At 43.4% G+C, this 21,812-nt stretch overlaps 1 protein-coding gene and 1 long non-coding RNA gene across 7 annotated transcripts in view; one reads left to right on the forward strand and one right to left on the reverse strand.

Moving 5' to 3' along the window:
- The window catches only part of LOC113901211, a 37,807-nt gene extending 17,730 nt beyond the window's left edge, over positions 1 to 20,077 (reverse strand). The window contains exon 1 of the long non-coding RNA XR_003513348.1: positions 17,548 to 20,077. This is a non-coding gene — a long non-coding RNA (uncharacterized LOC113901211). The remainder of the gene's footprint in view (positions 1 to 17,547) is intronic.
- EML6 (EMAP like 6) overlaps positions 1 to 21,812 on the forward strand; it is a 285,324-nt gene that overhangs the window by 241,788 nt on the left and 21,724 nt on the right. For 3 of the 6 annotated variants that reach the window (XR_003513347.1, XM_027555299.1, XM_027555302.1), the window contains exons 27-30: positions 1,911 to 2,112; positions 2,207 to 2,333; positions 20,086 to 20,100; positions 21,422 to 21,430. Coding sequence is in view for 5 of the 6 variants with exons in the window: in XM_027555299.1 (XP_027411100.1) it covers positions 1,911 to 2,112; positions 2,207 to 2,333; positions 20,086 to 20,100; positions 21,422 to 21,430 (353 nt within the window). In the remaining variant the exon portion in view is untranslated. The remainder of the gene's footprint in view (positions 1 to 1,910; positions 2,113 to 2,206; positions 2,334 to 20,085; positions 20,101 to 21,421; positions 21,431 to 21,812) is intronic. The other 3 variants (XM_027555301.1, XM_027555303.1, XM_027555300.1) reach the window with 2 other exon arrangements.

Below are 21,812 nucleotides of genomic sequence, written 5' to 3' on the forward strand. Positions count from 1 at the left end.
ATCTCTACTGGAATAATCTCAGCTTTGTTAAACAACTTCAGTGACTTAGAACTTTTTCCTTTTTCTCTTTCTGCTCTGTGTCACTTTCTTTTCCCCTGCAGCCTAATTCTGATCATTTTAGAGTGTTTTTTTTTTTCCATTATCTTTCCTTTTGAATTCCTCTATCTAGATGCAGGAGTAGAGAGAGGGATTTCTCAAGCTCTTTCACTTTCTCTGCTCCTCAAGAGACCAACTTGCATTTGTAATGGATCAAAATGGGTCGCTTCCCGCTTCCAGCAGGAAGACCAGCAGGACATGTGGCTGTCCCACTCTGACTGTCCTCTCTGTTCCCATGCCTTCTGGATTTCACACGGTCACGCAGTGGGTTCCTTAGAAACCCTTCCTTTGCTCTGCCTCTTCTCTAGCAAATAGTGGCTCTGGAGGGCTTCCCAGAAATGCTGCCTGCCTGCTTGCTTCCTAGTCTGTCTAGACTCCGTACTCTGCTGAGGGGTGGGCAGTTCCACTCAGCTGCCAGGTAGGGGTCAGCCAAATACACAGAGACCTTGACCATGAGTATCTCAAAGTCACGTACTGTCCTGCCCTGCCCGTGTCTTCCTGCCATGCGTCTGTGCTGGTTTCAGGTTTCCCAGCACGCCCGTCCAAAACTCTCTGGAAGCCTCTTGTCGATGACTGAATAAAGTTTTCATCTGAGACACCGATGCCCCTTGCGTGACCTCAGAAAGTTCATGCGGCTTCCCACGTCGCATAAGGTATTCCCTGCGAGTCGCTGAGAGGATGGAAAGTCTCTCCCTCTCTCGGTGCTCCCACGGAAGCTATTTTTGCCAGGCTGTGGCTCATGCCCTGAAAATGGAAGCTGGTCTCTGGTGCCAGCCTGGGCTTCTCACTGCTTGTCAGGACTCCCCGGACGTGAACAGCTGCTCTCACCGCACTCTCAGCCTTCCCCACCTCACTCTCAGGGTGGTGTGGCTTGGTTGCCACTCTGAAGAGCTTTCAATAGAGACTAATAAATTGGGTTCTATTTATTTGGTTATGTTTGGCTTTTTAAAAGTTTGACCTACTGTAATAAGTTCAATATATATGGATTTAATTTTATTTTACTTTTTCAGATATAACCTGAAGGTTGTTTAGTTGTGGAACTTTTTTGGGGGGTTATATTTGTTTAAAAGGAGCTTACTTTGGCTTTGTGTGTGTGTGTGTGTGTGTGTGTGTGTGTGTGTTTTAAGGTGACTTGTCAACCTGTTTATTGTATTTTTTCAGTTTGTGTTCTTTATTTTGGGGAGTTTTGTTTTTTCCTTTCTCTTTGAGCTCACTTTGTTTTAACATCAATTTACTTGGGTGTTTCTAGTGTTAGAAATTGTCTCCAGTGTCCGTGACAGAAACTGTTGCTTTGCTTTTAAATCTTCCTTGCTGCCCCAGGATCATAAGAAGGCCCTCGCTTGTCTGTCGCAACCTGGACTGTGGTAAAAAAGGCGCTGAGGGGGATGACCTGGGAGACACTTGATCTCAAATGTCAGCCAGACTCACCATCAGGGGTTTACACTAGATACCTGTGGAGAACAGACGTCTGACAACTAAGAGAGGCAGAAACAAGCTCTTTATCCTTTCTTAGGCTACTTTGTCAGGTGTCCAGAAATAGGTTCTATAGTTTACATTTCATTCATTTCCTCACAGACTATTTGTTGAGAACTTACAGTGAGGCAGGAAATGTTTTAGGGAAGAAAGAGAGCTAGTCCCTGCCCTCATGGAGTTTACACTCTGGAAAAATGTAGGGAAATTACTCCTCATGTGAACTGTTTCCTTTGTATCCTGTAGAAGCCTCTCTAGACAATAACATGGATGAAATAGTCCAGAAACTAGAATAACGAGACTCCGAGTCCGAGTGGGGTCATCGCTGTTTTCTGACATCGCAGGGCCAGCACGCGAGATTTAAGAAGTATGTGGGGCACAGCGCCCACGTCACCAACGTGAGATGGCTGAACAACGACTCAGTGCTGCTCACCGTGGGCGGTGCTGACACGGCCCTGATGATCTGGACGCGGGAGTTTGTGGGGACCCAGGAGAGCAAGTTGGTGGACAGTGAGGAGTCGGACACCGATGCGGAGGAGGATGGAGGTGAGCTCAGTGCCGCGTGCCTACCCTGCTTTCCTCCACCCCTTCCTGCACCATCGCAAGCCAACTCTCCTCCCGTGTCTTTCTGTCGTTTGAGGCTATGACAGTGACGTCGCTAGAGAAAAGGCTATTGATTATACCACCAAGATCTATGCTGTGAGCATCAGGGAAATGGAAGGCACCAAACCGCACCAGCAAATGAAAGAAGTTTCGGTGGAGGAAAGGTATGCTGTCTCCAGGTCTGCTTGCACTTGTGATGCCTGATGACAAGAAACTCATTGAAACCAGAGTGTGTTTTCTTTGCCCCCAAAGTTGCTACTTAAGCCCGTCTTTATTTATGTGTATGCACAGTCTTCACCTGTACACAGGCTTGAGCTGAGGGAAGTTTCCCACAGCCTTCAATATGAGGGGAGGGTGGGTTACAGTTTGCAGAAGTTGTTTATGGAAAATGAATTGATGAGACGTGAGATTTGATGAGACTACCAGGCTTCCCTTTGCCTAGAGAGGTTGTCAGGACAGCCCAAACCTATCTTGAATGTGAATGTGATGGCTCATGGCGGGGAGCATGCTGACCTGGGAGGTAGAAGGGAAAGCAGGCTTCTAAAGTCCTGGAGGAATACTTGTGGGCTCTGAAAAATAATCTTCCATTCTGCCAGAGTCTCTGCACTACACCCCTCTACTTGGTGTGCCTTCTCTTACTGTGTCTTCACCCGCCCGGATTTGTTCAGGCTTGTTTGATCATTCCAGGCCTAGCCGAAGTGATTTCGTTGCTGTGGATCCTCTGTGTAGAATGAGAGTTTCTGTTTTTATTTTGTGCCTTTCTGATGTGCTATTGTAAGTCTTGGTAAAACACTTTAGCATTTCTTTTTTTAAAAAGTTCATAATTACTACAATTACTTAATCTGCCATATTCATATTAAGGAGGATAAAGAGTGAATAAAAACTCTAGCATGTAAACAGAATTTCATGGATCTCAAAGATGTTTAAGAATTCTATGTGGGCTCTTTCCATTGACATAGGTTCAGTGTTCACAAGAACCCTGGTTCCATGATGTATTATTAATAGGATTCAAATTGTTTTGCATTTAGTATGGCTTCCCTGGTAGCTCAGTCAGTAGAGACTCTGCCTGCATTGCAGGAGACCTGGGCTTGATCCCTGAGTCGGGAAGATCCCCTGGAGAAGGAAATGGCAAATCACTCCAGTATCCTTGCCTGGAAAATCCCATGGACAGAGGACCCTGGTGGGCTGCAGTCCATGGGATCACAAAAAGTTGGGCACAACTGAGCAAATAACACTTTCACTTTCATGGCTTTCTGAATAGTAATAGATATTTAATAAACCTGTTCTATTACCTTTTACTATTAGGTGGAAATTTAAATACAAAGAAATAAAATAGCATTTCCCCTACTGCTTCAGTCCAGTGCCAGATGTTAAAATAAGCCTGATAAATGGTGGGTGTGCTACAGGCAAGAAGATTGAACTGATGCAAAAAATTCCTAATTCTTCCCTAGCATCTTTGTTAAATGTTACTAGGGGGGTCAGAGTTCTCTTTTGATTAAAAATTTTAGAGATTTTTCTGCAATAATCTGTAAATTATCATTTATTTTGTTTGCAACATGGTTTTTAGCGGCCACAAAGAGGAAATGTTTTTAAAGGACCTAATTCTAAGAATAAAGAAAAAATTTTAAAGTTCATAAGCACATAGTACATGAATAAGCCTCCCACCTACATGTGCTGTGCTTAGTCCCTCAGTCATGTCCAGTTCTTTGCAACCCCATGGACTATAGCCCACCAGGCTCCTTGCCCTGGGGATTCTCCAGGCAAGAATACTGGAATGGGTTGCCATGCCCTCCTCCAGGAAATCTTCCCAACACAGGGATGAACCCTGGTCTCCTGCACTTCAGACAGATTCTTTACCATCTGAGCCACCAGGGAAGCCCTTCCCCTGACATCTAAATAATCCACTCTAAAAAACATTTGGCCTAAATTATGCATGCTTAAAAAAAAATAAGCATTACCCAACTTCTCCAATTTCGCATATAACATTATAAAATGAGTTGACTTGGCTATTATTTCAAGGTTGCTTCTGGCTGATTGCTACAACCTAGTGATTCATCATGCTGAGATTTGGACTGGCCACTGAGAAATCTAATCACATTCCTAAATCCAAACACTATAGCTAGTTTCTAACCTATAGTGAGGTTCACCTGAACCTCTTTTGGTCTTGCTGTCTCTTTGGGCAGGTCTATAAAAATCTCATACTTGCCCAGTTTAGGAAGCCGTAAGAAAGTTGGCTCAGTGGGTAAAGAATCCACCTGCAGTGCAGGAGACACAGGAGATGCAGGTTCGATCCCTGGGTCGGGAAGATCCCCTGGAGAAGGAAACGGCAGCACACTCCAATATTCTCGCCTGAGAAATCCCATGGAAAGAGGAATCTGGCAGGCTACAGTCCAAAGGGTGGCAAAGAGTTGGACACAACTGAGTAACTAAGCATGGCAAGAAAGGTAAAGGTAGCTGCTGCTGCTGCTGCTTCTGCTGCTAAGTCGCATCAGTTGTGTCCGACTCTTTGTGACCCCATAGATGGCAGCCCACCAGGCTCCTTTGTCCCTGGGATTCTCCAGGCAAGATTACTGGAGTGGGTTGCCATTTCTTTCTCCAATGCACGAAAGTGAAAAGTGAAAGTGAAGTTGCTCAGTCATGTCTGACTCTTAGCGACCCCATGGACTGTAGCCTACCAGGCTCCTCCATCCATGGGATTCTCTAGGCAAGAGAACTGGAGTGGGTTGCCATTGCCTTCTCTGGGTAAAGGTAGAGAGGACCCTAAAAATTTTGAGTCTTAAAATCCAGAATTTTGAAGCTGACTTACTTTCTTCATCACACAAGATTGTCGTAGATTAGCATACATAGAATTAATTTCTTTTTTAATACCAACAATAAAAAATGCTTCCTGGTGTTGTGAGATACAGGGGTAGGCAGTTTAGTACTTAATGCTGTTCTGTGCTTAGTCACTCAGTCGTATCCGACACTTTGCGACCCCCTGGATTGCAGCCCGCCAGGCTCCTCTGTCTGTGGGATTCTCAGGCCAGAATACTGGAGTGCGTTGCCGTGCCCTACTCTGGAGGATCTTCCCAACCCAGGGATTGAACCCAGGTCTTCCGTATTGCAGGCAGATTCTTTACCGTTTGAGCCACCAGGGAAGCCCATTTTAGTACTTTACTGACATATAAAAACAAATGGGCTTCCCTAGTAGCTCAGCTGGTAAAGAATCCACCTGCAATGCAGGAGATCTGGTTCGATTCTTAGGTCCAGAAGATCCACTGGAGAAGGGAATGGCTACCCACTCCAGTATTCCGGCCTGGAGAATTGCATGGACCATATAGTCTATGAGGTCACAAAGAGTCAGACACAACTAAGTAACTTTCACTTTCACCTTCAAAAACAAATGATTCATAGCAAATGTGATGAAGAAAACATGTAGTGAAGAATACAATTTTAAGGTATAAAGAGGGTCCAGCGGCGTAGTCAAGCCTTTTCTATAGATAGCAGCGTCTTTGATAACTTAAAAAAGCCTTAACAGCATCAGTTCCCGGGGGGGTGTGTAACCACTCTAGGGTTTCAGCTGCACAGCATGCTGGGAGTTAAGCAGGCCCACACCAGGAAGGGGCCAAGGGAGAAGGAGCAGTAAGTAGTGTCTGAATTAGCAGCCTTCATGGGGACAAATCATTTCTTAATCAGAACTGAGAACAGCAGTCCCCCCCCAATCCTGGTCAGTAATTTAGGGGAGCTTGAATCTCAGAGACAGGACTGTAGACAGTTTCTGAACTGCAGAAGAAAGAGGTGCCAGGCAAGACAGGCATTCAGAGAATTTGTGAGAAAGCAGGATGAGACAGGGAAGGGGGGTAGCACCGGGCACGTGGGGTTGGGGGAGCTCCTCACAGTATCAGGCAGACAGCTCATCTGGGGCACAAAATGGGCTCCATGGACTCCAGCACCTGGCATGAGAGAGAGGCAAATGCTCTGGGCCTCGGATGTCGGGCCCAGGGGACCAGGCGGCACCCAGGTTCTCCCTGGGGATATTCAGGACTGTCAGCCCTGACACCACTCCCTTTGACTACTTCAAGCCCTGCTGACTCAAGAGGCAGGAGTGGCCTTGACCTTCCCTTCACCATTCCCTCCTGTGTGTACCTGCAAATACCCTCCTGTGCCTGTTCTAACACCTGTGCCAAAACGTGCACCAGTAAGACTAACAGGAGATAAATACTCAAGGATCACAAGAGACCTAGGCTCAGAACACCCACTCAGGGCAAGGGACTTCTCTTGCCTCCTATCAGTGTTTCAGGCAGTTCTACATTCAGTTTACATCCCTTTCCACCTTAGAACCTGTGAGATGAGTGCAGCATCTGTCATGTTGAGAACAATGCCTTGAAGGCAGCTGCACATTATGCATCCATCAGTTTTTAAGCAACTGAATTCCTAATTCCTAAAATTTATGATAGTCGTAGATTAAATAGCTGGGAGGCTTTGGATTATGTGTTTCAGTATAATTCTATAACCTTGTGAGTTCCTATTTTTCAAAAGCCATATGATCTTCAGATTCAGCCCTTTGAGGGGTGGGAAAGCTGAGAGAAATGGTAAATGCTTTCAAAAGAAATACTAGGCTACCCCTATTGATACATAGTCCCTTCCAGGTGTTCCCCGAGCATCCTGGCCCCTTACTTCAGCTTTGCTCTGGTGCACTAGGTGCGTGGCCTCCTTGGCCCCGCCATACCTGTCTAGCCAGCCCCCAATCTTGGTAAGCTGTTGGGTCAGCCTTCCACTCAGCAGTCACATGTGGCACATGGCTGAGGGAAGTCTAGAAGTCTCATCTAGCACTCAGAATGTGTACTCATCTTTGGTTTTCCTGTCCCAAGCGGGGACTCTGGTCTCTATTGAAGGCACATCAATTTGTTCCCCCAAATGACTGGATATTGCTTAAATTATTGTAGACCTAAAATGAAAAAAACTGACTCTTTTTAAAGTCATGAAGTTATATTGATATTTTAAATGTAAGTCTTTTTCTGCTTTCTTTTAATAGAAGTTTTTTTTTTCCCCCTGTCTTTGATGTGTTATATGTTGGATAGTCTTGTCTAAAACATCAGAAATCTTTCTTTTCTGGTTTTGATTCTTGGCTCAAGCTCCCTGAAGTTGGCTTCAAAGACCATAAAAATATAGGACTTCTGGTATCTTAGATAGAATTTCATAAGATTGGTAGGCAGTGACAAAAATAACCTAAATCTTTCACACTTGGTCTGAACTCCCTGTGTCATCTGTGGCCTCAGCAAGAGAGAGAGAGACTCTGAAAAGGAAGTCATTCGGGGAGAGCTTAGTGAAAGGACAACGATGTGGGCAGCATTTAAGAAGGTGGTGTGGCACCTCGGCAGTAATGACGACTGGAAGGGCAAGGGCAGGAAGCTGTTGCCAGGTATGGAGAAGGTGGCTATAGGAGCAGGCCACCTTCCAGGAGACCTGAGAGGAGGGTTGAAGGTAATTAATCTGAGTCCCAGAAAGCAGGTGTTGAGGGAATGGATGCCTCAGCTGCGTTCTCTCCTCGCCTGCTGGCCTCCTGCTGCCTCTCTTTAGCTGAATGCAGTCTGTGCCTGAAGGGCAAGGCCGTGCCTTGATGCAATCTATGGCAGGCAGCCATGGAGGGCAGAGAGCAAAACAGAAGGGTAGATGGGAGATACGGAAGGACGCACGGAAAATACCCGCCCATTCTCCTTGAATATTTTTCTTATGGAAACTAGTATCATTATCACTAAAGAGAAATTCAGGCCACTTTAATATTCAACAGCAATTACTGCCCTTTATAAATGCTTCTGGATATGTACAGGTATTTATTGCCTAATATTATAACAAAGAAGTCAGTAAATACATCCAAATCAATATCAAGAATTATTAGAGACACTTAAAACTTTACCTAATTTAAGTGGAACAGTTTTGATGAGCCATAGTTTTTACATCACTGTGTAGGGGTACCACAAGAATCGACTCATTAGAGATGAGAATTACAGCTTTTTAAAATCAATAACATTTCAACATCGTTGGCCCATCTCCAGAGATTTTTATTTTCACATTAAGACAAAATCAAGAAATTAGAAACTTAAAACTATAGAATTGTTTGGTATCAATATCCAGTCTTTAGTACAGATCAAAATTATCATGCAACCTGTTTTGCATCCCATGGTAACTGGGTGATCACCACAGAGGTGAATCACAAAAGGCATTTTGTTACTTTCTAGATAGGCTCTAACAGTATCTCCAGATGTGTGGAGTACCGTCTTTTATTAAAATCTAAATATGCCGACCACACATTAGTCTTCCCAGTGGTACTCAGTGGGGCCATGTCCCCACCTTTTCCTCACTTCACTGCTTAAATTAACCATCTGCATGGGGAATAGTAATAATGGAGGTTCTTATTTAATATATTCAGTTGGAACCTGCATTCACACAAAACCCCAAATTTATGATGAAAGAAAAAATAAATACAAATTGAATTATTTTTATGGAAATTGGCATTAAAGTATTTACTAACTTTTATTTTTCTAAGTGGATGTAATAGTTAGCTTAGGGATTGTTTTCTCAATGCACCTGAATCAGCAGTCTGTATTTTTTCAGGGTCCTTTATTAACGAGCACTGAGGCTTGCAGCTTCTGGGGCTCTGTCCAGGGATGAATGAAAGAATGTGGGACTTAACCCTTTCTGTTTCTGCACCATCTTTATAGCATCATCTTGCCTATTATAGCATTTTCCACCTTTTACTAAAAGAAGGAGAGACTCAAACCCTCCAGTCTTGTTTCCTCACCTCAGAAGCTGTATAACTTATAGTCACAAATTAACAAATCAAAATACCATACTAAAGCATATTTTTTCTTCTATCAGAAAGGCCTTGGGCTTCCTGCCAGCATGTCCTGTTTATCTCAGACTGGCAAGGTCATTTTTCTTAAAAAAAAAAAAAAAAATCTGAATTAGAAAAGTTAGTTTTTAACACTTAAATTGTCTTAGCACCAGTTTGATGTAGTTTACTTATAAATTATGGATAACTAGAAACTGTGTGTGTGTGTGTGTGTGTATTATAACTTCTTTGTCCATTTCCTTCATTGATGGGCACTTAGGTTGTTTCCATGCCTTGGCTACTGTAAATAATGCTGCTGTGAATATAGGGGTACAGTTATATTTTCAGTTTAGTATTTTTCATTTCCTTTAAATATTCCAGAAGTGTAATTGCCAGATCATTTGGTAATTCCTATTTTTAATTTTTTGAGTCTTCTCCATACTTTTTTCCATAGTGGCTATGCCAGTTTTCATTCCCAGTGCACAAGGACTCCGTTTTCTTCACATCCGTGCCAGCATTTATCTTTTTGGTGATGGACATTCTGGTTTTAGTTTGTATTTCTCTAACAACTAGTGATGTTGAGCATCTTTTCATGTACTTATTGTCCTTCCATGGATCTTCTTTGGAGAAATGTCTATTCAGGTCCTGTGCCCATTTTTAAATTAGATTATTGGGGGTTTTTTGCTTTTGAGTTGTATGAGTTTTATAATATATTTTGGATATTAACTCCTTATCAATATATGGTTTGCAAATATTTTTCCCATTCCATAGACTGTCTCTTCACTTTGTTGATGATTTCTTCTATTGTGCAGAAGCTTTTTAGTTTACTGTAGTTCTGCTTGTTTATTTTTTATTTTGTTGCTTGTTCTTTAGATGTCATATCCAAAAACTCATTACCAAGACTTGTATCAAAGAGTTTTGTTCCTGTGTTTTCTTCTAAGAGTTTCATGGATTCAGGTCTTACTTTTAAATGTCTTTAATCCATTTTGAGTTAATTTTTGTGAGTGGTGTAAGCTATGGGTCTGGTTTCATTCTTTTACATGAGAATGTCCAGTTATCCCAGAACCATTTATTGAAGAAACTGTCTTTTCTCCATTAAGTACTCTTGGCTCCCTTGTCAAATATTAGCTTATTGTATATGGTTCGGTTTGCATCTGGTCTCTTGATTCTGTTCCATTGGTCTATTCGTCTGCTTTTATGTTGCTACTATGTTTTTTCTGATGACTATAGATTTATAGTATATTTTGAAGTCAGGAAGTGCGATGCCTCTTACTTTACTCTTCTTTCTCAGGATTTCTTTCACTAATCTGGGTCTTTTGTGGTTTTGTACAAATTTTAGGAGTGTATCTTCTACCTCTTGTAAAAAGAAATGCCACTGGAATCTTGATAGGGATGCATTAAATCTATAGATGACTTTTGTAGTAGTGGCAATTTAACAACATTCTTCTAATGCATGAACATGACGTACCTTCCATTGATTTGCTTCTTCTTTAATTGCTTTTATCAGTCTCTCATAGTTTTCAGAGTAGAGATTTTCACCTGCATAGTTAAATTTATTCCTAAGTATTTTGTTTTTGATGCTCTTGTAAATGTGCTTGATTTCTTTCTTTCTCGGAGAGTTTGTCGTTAGTGTATAGAAACACTACTGATTTTTCTCTGGTAATTTGTATCATGTAACTTTACTGAAATCATTGATTAGATTTAACAGGTTTATGATTATCTTTAGGATTTTCTATATATAAAATCATGTTATCTAAAAATAGAGATAATTTATCCAGCTCTGATACTTATATTTCTTTTTCTTACCTGATTACTCTAGCTAAGACTTCCAGCTGTGTTGAATAGGAATGGTGCAAGTGGCACCCATGTCTTATTCCTGATCTTAGAGGAAAAGGTTTTAACCTTTCATCATTAAGTATAATATTCGCTATGGGCCTGTCTTATGTGGGCTTTATTTTGTTGAGATATGTTCCTTCTATTCCTAATTTGTTAAAAGTTTTTATTATGTGTGGATGTTGAATTTTGTAAAATGCTTTTTCCATGCCTATTGAGATGATCATTTATTTCTTTCCTTTCATTATATTGACATGATATATCACATTGCTTGACTTGCGTATGTTGAACCATCCTTGCATCCCCAGGATAAATCCCATTATTCATGGTGAATGATTCTAGCAATGTGCTGCTGAATTCAGTTTGCTAGTATTTTATTGAGAATGTTTACACCTGTATTCATCAGAGATTTTGGCCTCTACTTTTCTGGTAATGTCGTTTTCTGTTTTTGGTATCAAGTTAATGCTGGTCTCATAAAATGAGTTTGGGAGTGTTCTTTCCTCTTCAGTTTTTTGGAGGAGTCTGAGAAGGATTGGTGTTAATTCTTCTTTAAGTGTTTGGTAGAATTCACCCAGTGAAGGCATCTAATTCTGGACTTTTTCTTCAGTGGGATGGTAACCATATTTTAAAGTAGAAATCCTCACAGCTAAAATTTTTTGCTTTGAAATCAGTCTCTATCTTGGCTATTTTTTAAAGCAAAAGTTAGTTGATGGCAGAGTTTGATATCAACTTTATTATCACTACCATTACCTCTCCAACATTTGAAACCTTCCACATGTTTCCATTTTCCTTGTTTTTTGGTTCTGGAATCTCTCTAACTTTTACAAAAAGAGTTGGCTTGGTGAGAGTCAGTACAACATTTAGCTGCCCTTGGATTTTTCTCTTACATCTAAAACCACAGTAAATAATCCAGGAAAGCGGCTGACTGTTTTCTGGCAAGGGCTTCAGACAATCAGAACTGGGATTGGTGTCAGAAGTGGGATTAATGCCACTGATTTTTCATCCTACTCATGTTTGTGGAGGTCTGAGGATTGCCCTAAGAGTTGAACAATCACAAGCCTTTGTTATTTGCCAAATTCGATTCTCCTAAATCCCCTCATCCAACTAGGATGTCAACTCTGTGAAAGCCAAATTTCTGATATACTGCTTGATCTCCAAATTGATAACAGTATCAGCACTCCATAAATATTTGTTGAATGAATGGATAAACTTCTAAACAAGATTTAGGTTGATTTCCAGTCACTGACACCCATGGATTAAATATCAGTCTGTGATTTTGTCAGCATCTTGTCTTTATATTCATAATCTGTCTCTAAGCAGTTGGTATCCCTGGTCCCTTCCAGTCCTCAGGTTAAAGGGTTATGCCTTTAGGCAATTGCGAACACCAGCGTTAGGTGGAGAGACCCTTACTCCTAAGCTCCATCTCTGTGGCATTGAGGATCATTGTCCCCTTTGGCAGGGAGAGTGTGACAGTGAGTGTTTCGGAGGGATCTAGAGGGTCAGGCAATTTCCGTGCTCAGGCACATATGCTACAAGCTTCCCTTCATGTGGTTGAATGAGTAGCACCTCCAACAGTTCCCATGGACAGGGAGGGACTCATCCCTGGGCACCACTGGCCCATTGCAATATTCACCCACATTTGGCTGCCAGCATCTCATTAGCTTTCAGTAACCCCCACTTGTGGACCTACAGACAGATCAGGATCCTGAAGGGTGGTCTTTGTCCTCCCCCTCCCTCTAGAACCTCACTCTGGAGAGGATGGTGTGAGCACCCGTAGACAGTACTGGGTCAGGGGGAGGGCATTGTATGCTGGGTGGAATCCTTGTCCCGATCACCCAGAGTGAAGGGCAGGGAAAAGAGTATTTTCCACTCCACAGACTGCCTTCCCCCACCGGGCAACCTCGCCGCCCATCCGTCTCAGCTACTCAGCATGAGGAAACACTGAGGTGGCAGTGCCAGAGCTATTCTTAGCAGGGGATTATAAAGGAGGAATCTGCGAATACTCTTACATTAATCTTTTAGTCCCTCTGGTGCATATTCACTCCCAATCTAGGCCATATGTTCCTTAGGAAACCAAGAAGCTTTTATAAACCAAGATTAGAAGCAGATTCTGAGCCTTCTCTGAATGGTGGTCCCCTCCTCTTGGAACTGACAAGTCTTAGCACCAAATGACCTCAAAATTCCACTCTGGCACTAGCGTTCTCCAAACTTTTTCTTAAACTGTGCTCACGGCTGAATGAGAAAGGCCCTAAAGCTTATCTACTTCTACTGTCTTAACATCATTTCTGAATCAATTTGAACAGATTTATGAACTGAAGAAGAAAATCCTATGAAGAGAAGTGTACATCATGGCTATATAAAGAAATGTTAAGGGGGGTTGGTTTGTTTTGTTTTTGTGTTTTTTTGCTTCCCAAATTAATAGCTGCCTTTGATGCATAGTTCCTTAATATATGAGTCCATGGTGTCAAGATTGTTAAAAGTTCCACTGTCTTGTAAGTGTTGTCTGTCTGACTCTCAGTTTCTCAGGGGTCAGCCCCGTGTCTGTCACGGTGGCCACATGTGCCTCACTCCGTGCCTTGCACATGGTACATAGTGAGCAAATATTTCCTCAATGAGTAGACAAATGGGCACATTTATTTAACCTGCTCCTCTGCTTATTTAAGTAAATTAATCTGTTCTCAAACGGCTTACAAATCTGTTCTTTGTCAGCAAACCACTTTTACCTCCATTTTGCTAGCACTGAAGGGTGGTCTTACTATTGTGGGGAAGGTGTGACCCATGTAGAACTGGATGATGCCCCATCTGGCCATGGAACTGCTCTTGGTCAAATGATTTCCTATCTTCATGCCCCTTGTTCATTAGGGATTAAATTTTATTTGGTTTAAATCTATTTAAATAACCCAAGGCAAAAAGAACTGAAAGAAAAGTCTGTATTATTATAGCCACCACACCTATTTTACAGACAAAGCTTCTTAGCAGATTTATAGTGAAATAAAGAATATGCTCACAAGTAGCAAAGTCTAAAAATATGGAAAGGTTTAGATTTCCCTGATTTGAAGCAAATCCCCATCTATAGGTAATCCCAGTTTTTCTTCTTACCTTTTGTGCTATATTTGGGGACAGAAGTCCACTGGGAGAAACTGCCCCAATTAAAAAAAAAAATTGCTTTATTGAATCAGTTAATCCACATTTCAAGCTTGCTTGAGGCTCGCTGCAATGGTTAACTCCAAAACATCCTCGGCCCACGAAGCCTTCATTCCCAGAGTACTGAATGTACATGACTTATTTGCTTCTTACGTGAAGTGGTACATCCTACAGACACTTGCGTGGAGAGTTACAGTGTGCGGAATCTGAACTGCGTTCTCGGGTCCCTCCAGAACCTCAGCTCTTTTTTGCTGTTTCGATGAGTGATTTGGGCCCCCTGGTTAAGTATGCCTGCCTTATCTTTAGAAAGTATTTTTATGATTAGATTAAAGCTGTAAAAGAAGTTCACTGACATAAATAGATTCATGTGGTAGATGACATTTACTTCCAATATTCAGTACTATTGGGTTGGCCACAAAGTTCGTTCAGATTTTTCTCCATTTTACAGGAAACCCCAAACAAACTTTTTGGTCAACCCAATAGAAAACTAGTAAAAGGGGGTTACCTTCCTACCTTTGCTGTAAACTAGCCTTCTGGTCTTGAACCTGTCACCAACCCACATTAGATCCATTTCCTCATCTGTAAACAAGCAGCTTGGCCTTTCAGGCCTCGGCTCTCTCAGCTCTGAAGCTCTTTAAGGAGTGAGAAGGAGAGTGTGATGGCCCACGGTTTATAAGGACTCTGGTCGTTCATCTTTTTAAATATTTAAGTATCAATTTTTCTCACTTCTTGTACAAGAACAGAATTTAATTGAGAAAAAAATGGTAATGTTTTATGCTCCAGTGGAAATAGAAAAATCTATTGTCTTATATATAAAGAAAACATTTGGGGGACAAAAATAGTTTGTATATTAAAGAGGGTGTTTTATAATCTCAGAATACTTATAAAGACCATGGTTTGAATTCACTGCTAAAAATTCTAACAAAAAATATAAAGCCACATGCTACTGAAAATACCATGCCCAGGAAAGTTGTCCCACTTCACTTAAAAAAAAAAAAACAACAAAAAACAGCAAGAGACTGCAGGTGCTGGTAAAAGGGAGTAACTGAGAGTGACTACTAATGGGTCAGAGAAGGCAATGGCACCCCACTCCAGTACTCTTGCCTGGAAAATCCCATGGATGGAGGAGCCTGGAAGGCTGCAGTCCATGGGGTCGCTGAGGGTCGGACACGACTGAGCGACTTCCCTTTCCCTGCTGAACATGATGAAGGAGACAATGCTCCCATCCATGGTGATATTAACGAATAAACAGCCCAGCTCTCCTGGCGCTTTCCTCAGCTCCCCTGGCCTGACAGAAGCCCTTTGTCATCACTGACCAATAGCTGCTTTGTGAGCTTGTATCGAATAGTTGCTAAGAACTGACAGTCGTGCTGGCAGGTGCTGCTGAGCTTAACATCACTGAGATCTGTCAAAAGCACTTGATCCCATGGTGGAGGGACCATGAAGAGCATAAACTTTGGTACAGAGCCCTGCAGTTGCAAACAGGTTGCCTGTGAGCTAAGCTCAGACCTCACGCTGGGAGGGTGTTTGTGTCTGTGTAGGGTGGAAAGTCCATGCTACTCCAGAGCATTTCTCTCCAAGCTAAATTCTTCTTCTTCCCTGCACCCCTTAATCCTGTGAGAGTCCTACACGCAGAGCTGCTCTGAGCAGGTGGAAGGTGGCAAGTTTCCTATTCTCTAACAAGGTGGAGAGAACTGGAGGTACAGAGTCTATTAATCACTTCAAAGGCCCATTTCTTAGTCATGTAACTCTTCTGAAAGTTTGTTAGTGATTCTTAAGGGAATTAAATGCTACCTTCATAAATGGTTTTCCCTTTTCAGATCTCTTGACTTTCTGTGTTGTTTGAAGCAAAGTAATGACTATGTAATGGATAATTTTAGGAATTGAGCCTCCCATTCATTAGAAAATAGCTTGCTCACTTTTTATCACAAAGAATGGGCCAGGGTGTAAAAATGCAGAGGTGTTATAGAATGCTATGAAGTGCTGTAAAATGATTTTTTAATAGATTAACACACCTAGGAAGTCATACTCCTACAGTGGGATCTGTTGACTCAAACCCACTCCATATGGAGCTAAAGAACACATCGCAAATGGGTAAGCACTTTTCTACCCAGAGGGAGTCTCTTTCAGAAGATAGTGGCAAAGTTGGGTCTTACTCTTTTAGTCAAGTGTTTAAATGTCTCTCGGATCTCCATTTAGAGGGAATGCATGCCACTAGGATCATTTACCCTCCCACTTTTTACTGTTGTGTGGTCAAGATGTGATAACTGATGTCTTTGCAGAAGCAGTTGTTAGGATGCACAATCTGTGCCCCTTGACATGATGTCCATGAGTGTATGACGTAGAGGATTGGGCTTCTTGTGGGTGTGTGGAAAGCACATTGGTGTGCTAGAGTGCCACTGTCATGCTCTGAACAGCCATGTGCTCTAAACAGCCCCATCGACTCCTTTGAAGCTCACATCATGCCGGGCCATCTTTCCCCCTCCCAGTTCCTGTCATTTATCAGTTTCCTGTCTCTGTTCGGCTGGTGGTCAGCTGGCTGACCCCAGCTCCTGCCACGCTGTGGCTTATGTCATCACCCATAGCTCCTCTCGCTGACTTAACCTTCTCTCCTCTAGATTTCTCATTCCCAGAACACCTGACCTTCATCCTCATCAAGACACCCAATACCTAAACACCTCCATTTTTCTCTCAGCTCCCTCTCAGCTTCCCTCTTGCCTGCTTAAATGCCACCCCTCCAGTCCTCTGGGCTCTTCATCCCTGTATTTCTCCTAGCCCTCCACTCCTCTGACTAGAAGATCACATTGGTGCTGGGTGCCCTCACCAGAGTCCTTCCCATGCTCCACCCTACAAAACCATTCACTTCCTTCCTTCATCTCAGAGGAAGTGAGTCCCTCCTATTCATGGTGGTGCTTGGGCCCTGACCTTCCTACTATCCAAGCTCCCTCATCATTTCTCATCTTCTCTCTGTCTCCTATGCCACCTGCCCAAAACTGGATCCATGTCCTCAGCCAAGAAACACATTCCAATCTTTCCCATTCCACTCAACTCTGCTCATGAGAAAAACAATCCTTTGACGGAGTTTACACACGTATCCCACCCCCTCACCTTCCCTCCCTTCCCCCTTCTCATCCATGCCTCATCTGGCCATCCCGTCTGTCTTCTGTCCCTGCTGACATGGTCTCTCTAGTTCCCAATTCCAATCTACTCTCTTCGTCTTGTTTAAAGGACAAACTTGTTTCTTCTGTAGTAGCATTGTTCAATAGAAATGTAGTATAAGCTACAGAGGTGATTTTTCTAGCAGCCACGTTACAAAAAGTAAAAGAAATGGTGAAATTTAATTTTAATAATGTATTTTTAACCCAATACAAAAAATATACCATTTTAACATATCATCAATATAGAAATAATTCATTATTTTATATCTATTTTAACTATTATTTTTACTAAGCCTTCAAAACCTGGTCTGTAATTTGCAGTTACAGTACATTGCACTGTGGACAAGGCACAGTTCAAGTACTCAGCAGCCGTGCGTGGCCAGTGGTGACCATGCTGGACAGTGCAGGTTTAGATATTCTTCTTCCACTTACCCTTTGGAAACGATCTCTTCTGGCCGTCCTCCTGCCACTCCAACCGTTCCTTCTCAGGGCCCCATGTCTGCTTCCTCTTCCAGCCCCTCATATGCTATTGGTGCTTAGGATTTCACCTTTGGCCATTCTCTTTTTTCACCTTACACCCTCTCCCTGATTCATATATCCCACCTATTGGCTATGATTCCTAGTGTTGTATGTCTGAGTCCCACCTCTCAGTTGAACCTCCAGCTAGAATAGCCAACCCACAGACGTCCAGAGTTTGACAAGCCAAAACGGAACTCCCCATCTTCCCTCAAAAATCTTCTCCTGTTTCAGGCAGTGGTGCCACCATCCACGTAGACGCCAAAGCAGAAAACTGTTGTGCAACCCGAATTGCCCTCCCTCCTTCATCCCCTAGAGCTCGTCAATTGCAATGTCCTTGAAGTCTGCGTCATCTGTATTTCTTTAACTATTCATTTGTTTCCTTCTCTACAACCACTGCTTTAGTCTGCGCCTTCACCATCCCTCTCTTGAGTTGTTGCTCTGGCCTCTGTGATAGTCTGTTCACCTTTACTTGTGCTTCCCTCTGCTCCATTTCTTTATGCCCTCAACTTTTCACCCATATAGTAGATGACTCACCTAAAACAGCTGAGTCTGGAACTGTACCTCTATTTTGGTAAAAGGGACTGTGTTGTAGGCCTCAGTTAAGAGCATTTTCAAGATGGAAGGCTCCTCTCAGGGTTCCCCATAGTTCTGCCTGATCCCCTTCTTTCAACTCCACTTCTTCACTGAGCAGCTCTACAGACTGTTCTGGAAGACAAATAAATATTGGATTGGCCAAAAATGTCATTTGAGTTTTTTCCATTTGGTCTTATGGAAAGATCTACATTTGACAGAATCCAGTTCCTTTTGTTTGGAAAATAGTTCTCATGGCTTTGGAGACTTTTCCTAAACCTGGACCTATCCTAGAGCAGTGGCTCTTAATTAATCCCTCTCTCAGTCTTAACCTGTCTCTCTCATACTACAGACATCTTTGAAAATATGGTATGATTAAAGCATACCTCTTTTCCCTAGAAAAATGTACACATGCACACACAATTTGACATGAATGCCAGGGGTGTCACTGAATCCCTGAAGCCCATTCATAGGGGAGACAGATCTTGCTAGAGGACAGTCCTAAACCAGTGCTCAAATCATCCCGTTTCCAGCTGAAACCAGGATCCAGGGTCACTGGGTTTCCCAAGATGTTTTGAAAACTCTTAAGAGCATTTTAATAACACATCTTGGAATCTGAAGAAAGCCACACTTCCTCCAAGGACACTTTGAACATCGTCGGACTAACAGCACTAAAAACATTTCCAAATGTGCATTTCTTGGCTAAACGTAGCTGAGTTTCTCCACACCCACACCTCTCTTTATAGAAGCTGCTTGGAATGACTGTTTCTTACCGGTTCTCTGAGCCTTCCCCCAAGTCGGCTCTCACATTGCACTCCTCTTGGGTTGTGACTGACTTCCATAACCTCCTCAGTCATTTCAGAAGCTGCCCTAAGAGCCTTGGCATTGAACGCTCACCCGTACATCTCAGGTCATCACGTGCTCTGTTCTACCCCTCGCTCTGCCAGCCCAGCACCCCAGTGCGGGGCAGTGAGCAGGGAGGTAAATGCCTGAGCACAGGCCACCCTTGGGGCCTGTCGTAGGGTGACAGCCCGTGTCATGGTAACACTCCACACATCTTCAAGTGAGTCTAAGCTTTCTCTTCCACAGCTGAGCTTCTGGGCTCTGGGATTACAGGTAGGACTGAGCTGTCATAGTCCTTCTGTGCCTACAGGGAACACAGGGCCTGGAGTGGCGACTCATGGGTGTGGGGTGGGTCTCCAGCAGCCGCCCCCCTAGCACTGGGCAGGAAGGGGGCTGCCTCATTACTTAACACCGAATCACAAGCTTGAGCTTGCAGGCTCTTCATTGAGGTTCCCACCTCCACCCTCTTTTCCTTGTACCCTCTCCAAGCGCAGGCCTGATCTTCCTCCTCTCTCCTGATTATCCAGTTTGCTTGCTCTCTTGGCCAGGTTCCCTCCTTAAATTTTTTCCCAATGGAAACTTTCTGCTTTGTTTCCCAGAGACTCTTCACAGCCCCACTTGCCCTGTGAGACCCCTTCTTGTCTCTGCTCCTCCCACCTTCGACCCCACCCCATCGCCTTCCCAGCCCTACACCTCCCTGCAGATTCCCAGCCATGCTCACGGCCTTCCTCGCTCTCCATCCTGTGTGCCAGCTGCGAACAACCAACTATAAAGAGTTTATTGGACTGAAAAGTGAGTGAATGTTCTCACACGCTCTGCTCTTTCCCACCTCAGCAAAGCTTTTCAGAGTCACATTTCCAAAGGAATCTGAATCTGGAAGGATTTAGATCCACTCAAAAATACTAAACCTCCAGGGTTTGGCTGTGGTTGAAATTGTTGGCAGTCCCTCTCACGTCTGATGTTACGAAGCCTGTTTATAGATGCCTGGAAAGAAGCCTTTAATGCTTGTATTGTGTTTTAACTTGCTTTCCTTTGGAGGCAGGGAATTGTCAAGTAAGTATGCGCAGCACTCTGCAAAAGCCCAGGTGTTGGATGAGCATCTAGAACTAAGCGTTCATGCAGAATTCACAGCCGTGGAGGGTCTATACTTAACACTCTGCTGAATTTGCCACAATGCAGGTTTCTGCCCTTTGCCCCCTCATCTTCAGTTTTGAAGCAATACAGCTGTAAACATGCTTGTGAAATAAGAAAGAAAACATTCTGAGATTGCTTTTCTTTTCAGTTTTTTACTGAAAATCAAGGTGAAAAAAGCATCAGATTGCCTCCACGTGTATATATATACAATCCACTGTATATATAAGTACACAGTGTTTGTGCTTGTATGCATACTCTGTATACACTGTATAATATGCGACATATTATACAGCCCGTGTATGCCCTGAAAACGAGCCCTGCGTGTAATCTCAGATTCTGCCGTATGAACCGTGCTCTAGTTCCCGTGGCCCCTTGCTCCCATCTCAGACCTTGGCTTGCTTTTATCGTACACGCAGACACCCTTAGGTGGAAGAAGAAACCCACGGATGTCATTTAAAAGTTCCACTAAAACAGAAGAAAGAGCAGATGTCCCGGGAAGCGATAATTACCAGGCATGCAGTCTAATTGTGAGAACCGCCTGCCCCCAGCCTCCCGCTCTTGCCCAATTTGGCAGCGGTGATGTCAGCCGGGGGTGTCGTTTGCAGAGATGTGCTCTCTCCCTATTCTTTGGTGCTGACGGTGATGCCATTTGGTCCAATTATCACTTATGATTACATAACATGTTTTGATTGAAGAGCTTCTGAGAAAATAAAGCTACCTTGTTTCTCCCGAGCACAAAAATGCAAGCCGTTCCAGCAGGCACGCTGCCCTCCCGAGAAACGTTGCGAACTATTAGGCTAAATTATGAGTTGAACTTGATTCGGAAACAAAGTGGCCATTGTGCCTGACTCCCACCCACATCCAGGAGGATGTGATTGTTTTTCTGACCACAAGTCCCTCTCCAGCGCACTCTAAACTAAGCAGAGGCCCCCTGGCGCATTGGCACAGCCCAGAAAGTGCGCGGAAGCAGTGACAAGGCCTCCTTTTTTCTCCCTATCCTGTAGGCGCTTTAGTGCAGAGTTTGCCCAGAGACGCCAGGGTATGAGCTTTCTGAATTTGGTAGAGCGGTGCACTCTTTCATTTCTGTTTTAGTTCTTTGCTGGCATGTTCGGGAAGCATGGTGTGTGCCACACAGGAATGTCTGTTCACTTGGACGATGCTTGTGCATGAATGAGGTGGTTGCTAATGCAGCCCTAAACTGTACTAAGTTTCTCACTTGGCTTTGTTTGCTGCTTACAAGGGGATCCAGGTAATCCTTTCTCTTTATGTAGCCCCAAAAGCCAGAGCTAATGAATTGGAACATGTGGCAAGAGCTGGGCCCCTCCCCTGCCCCTCCCAGGGTCTCTAAATGCAGAGAAGTCCCATTTGAGGGAAGCTCATGGTACCCCAAAATTGCCCTCCTCTTATAGGTGTCCTTGAAGGCTTCCCCGTTAGAGAAATTTCTTAATTAAAATTGGAGGCCCAAATCTGCAGAGCTGAGCAGGGGAAAACAAGCTTTGGTGTGGTGGTAGCAGTTGAATGCAGACCATGAGCTTGCCCTGAGGGCTAGGTGCCGAGGCCTTCATCCCTTTGCTTCCTATCTGCCCTTTGTGTGGCAAGAATGACCTGGGCACTTGACCTTCAGAGCCAGT

This window comes from Bos indicus x Bos taurus, chromosome 11 (genome assembly GCF_003369695.1).
Source record: "Bos indicus x Bos taurus breed Angus x Brahman F1 hybrid chromosome 11, Bos_hybrid_MaternalHap_v2.0, whole genome shotgun sequence".
In the NCBI taxonomy this organism is placed as follows: Eukaryota; Metazoa; Chordata; class Mammalia; order Artiodactyla; family Bovidae; genus Bos; species Bos indicus x Bos taurus.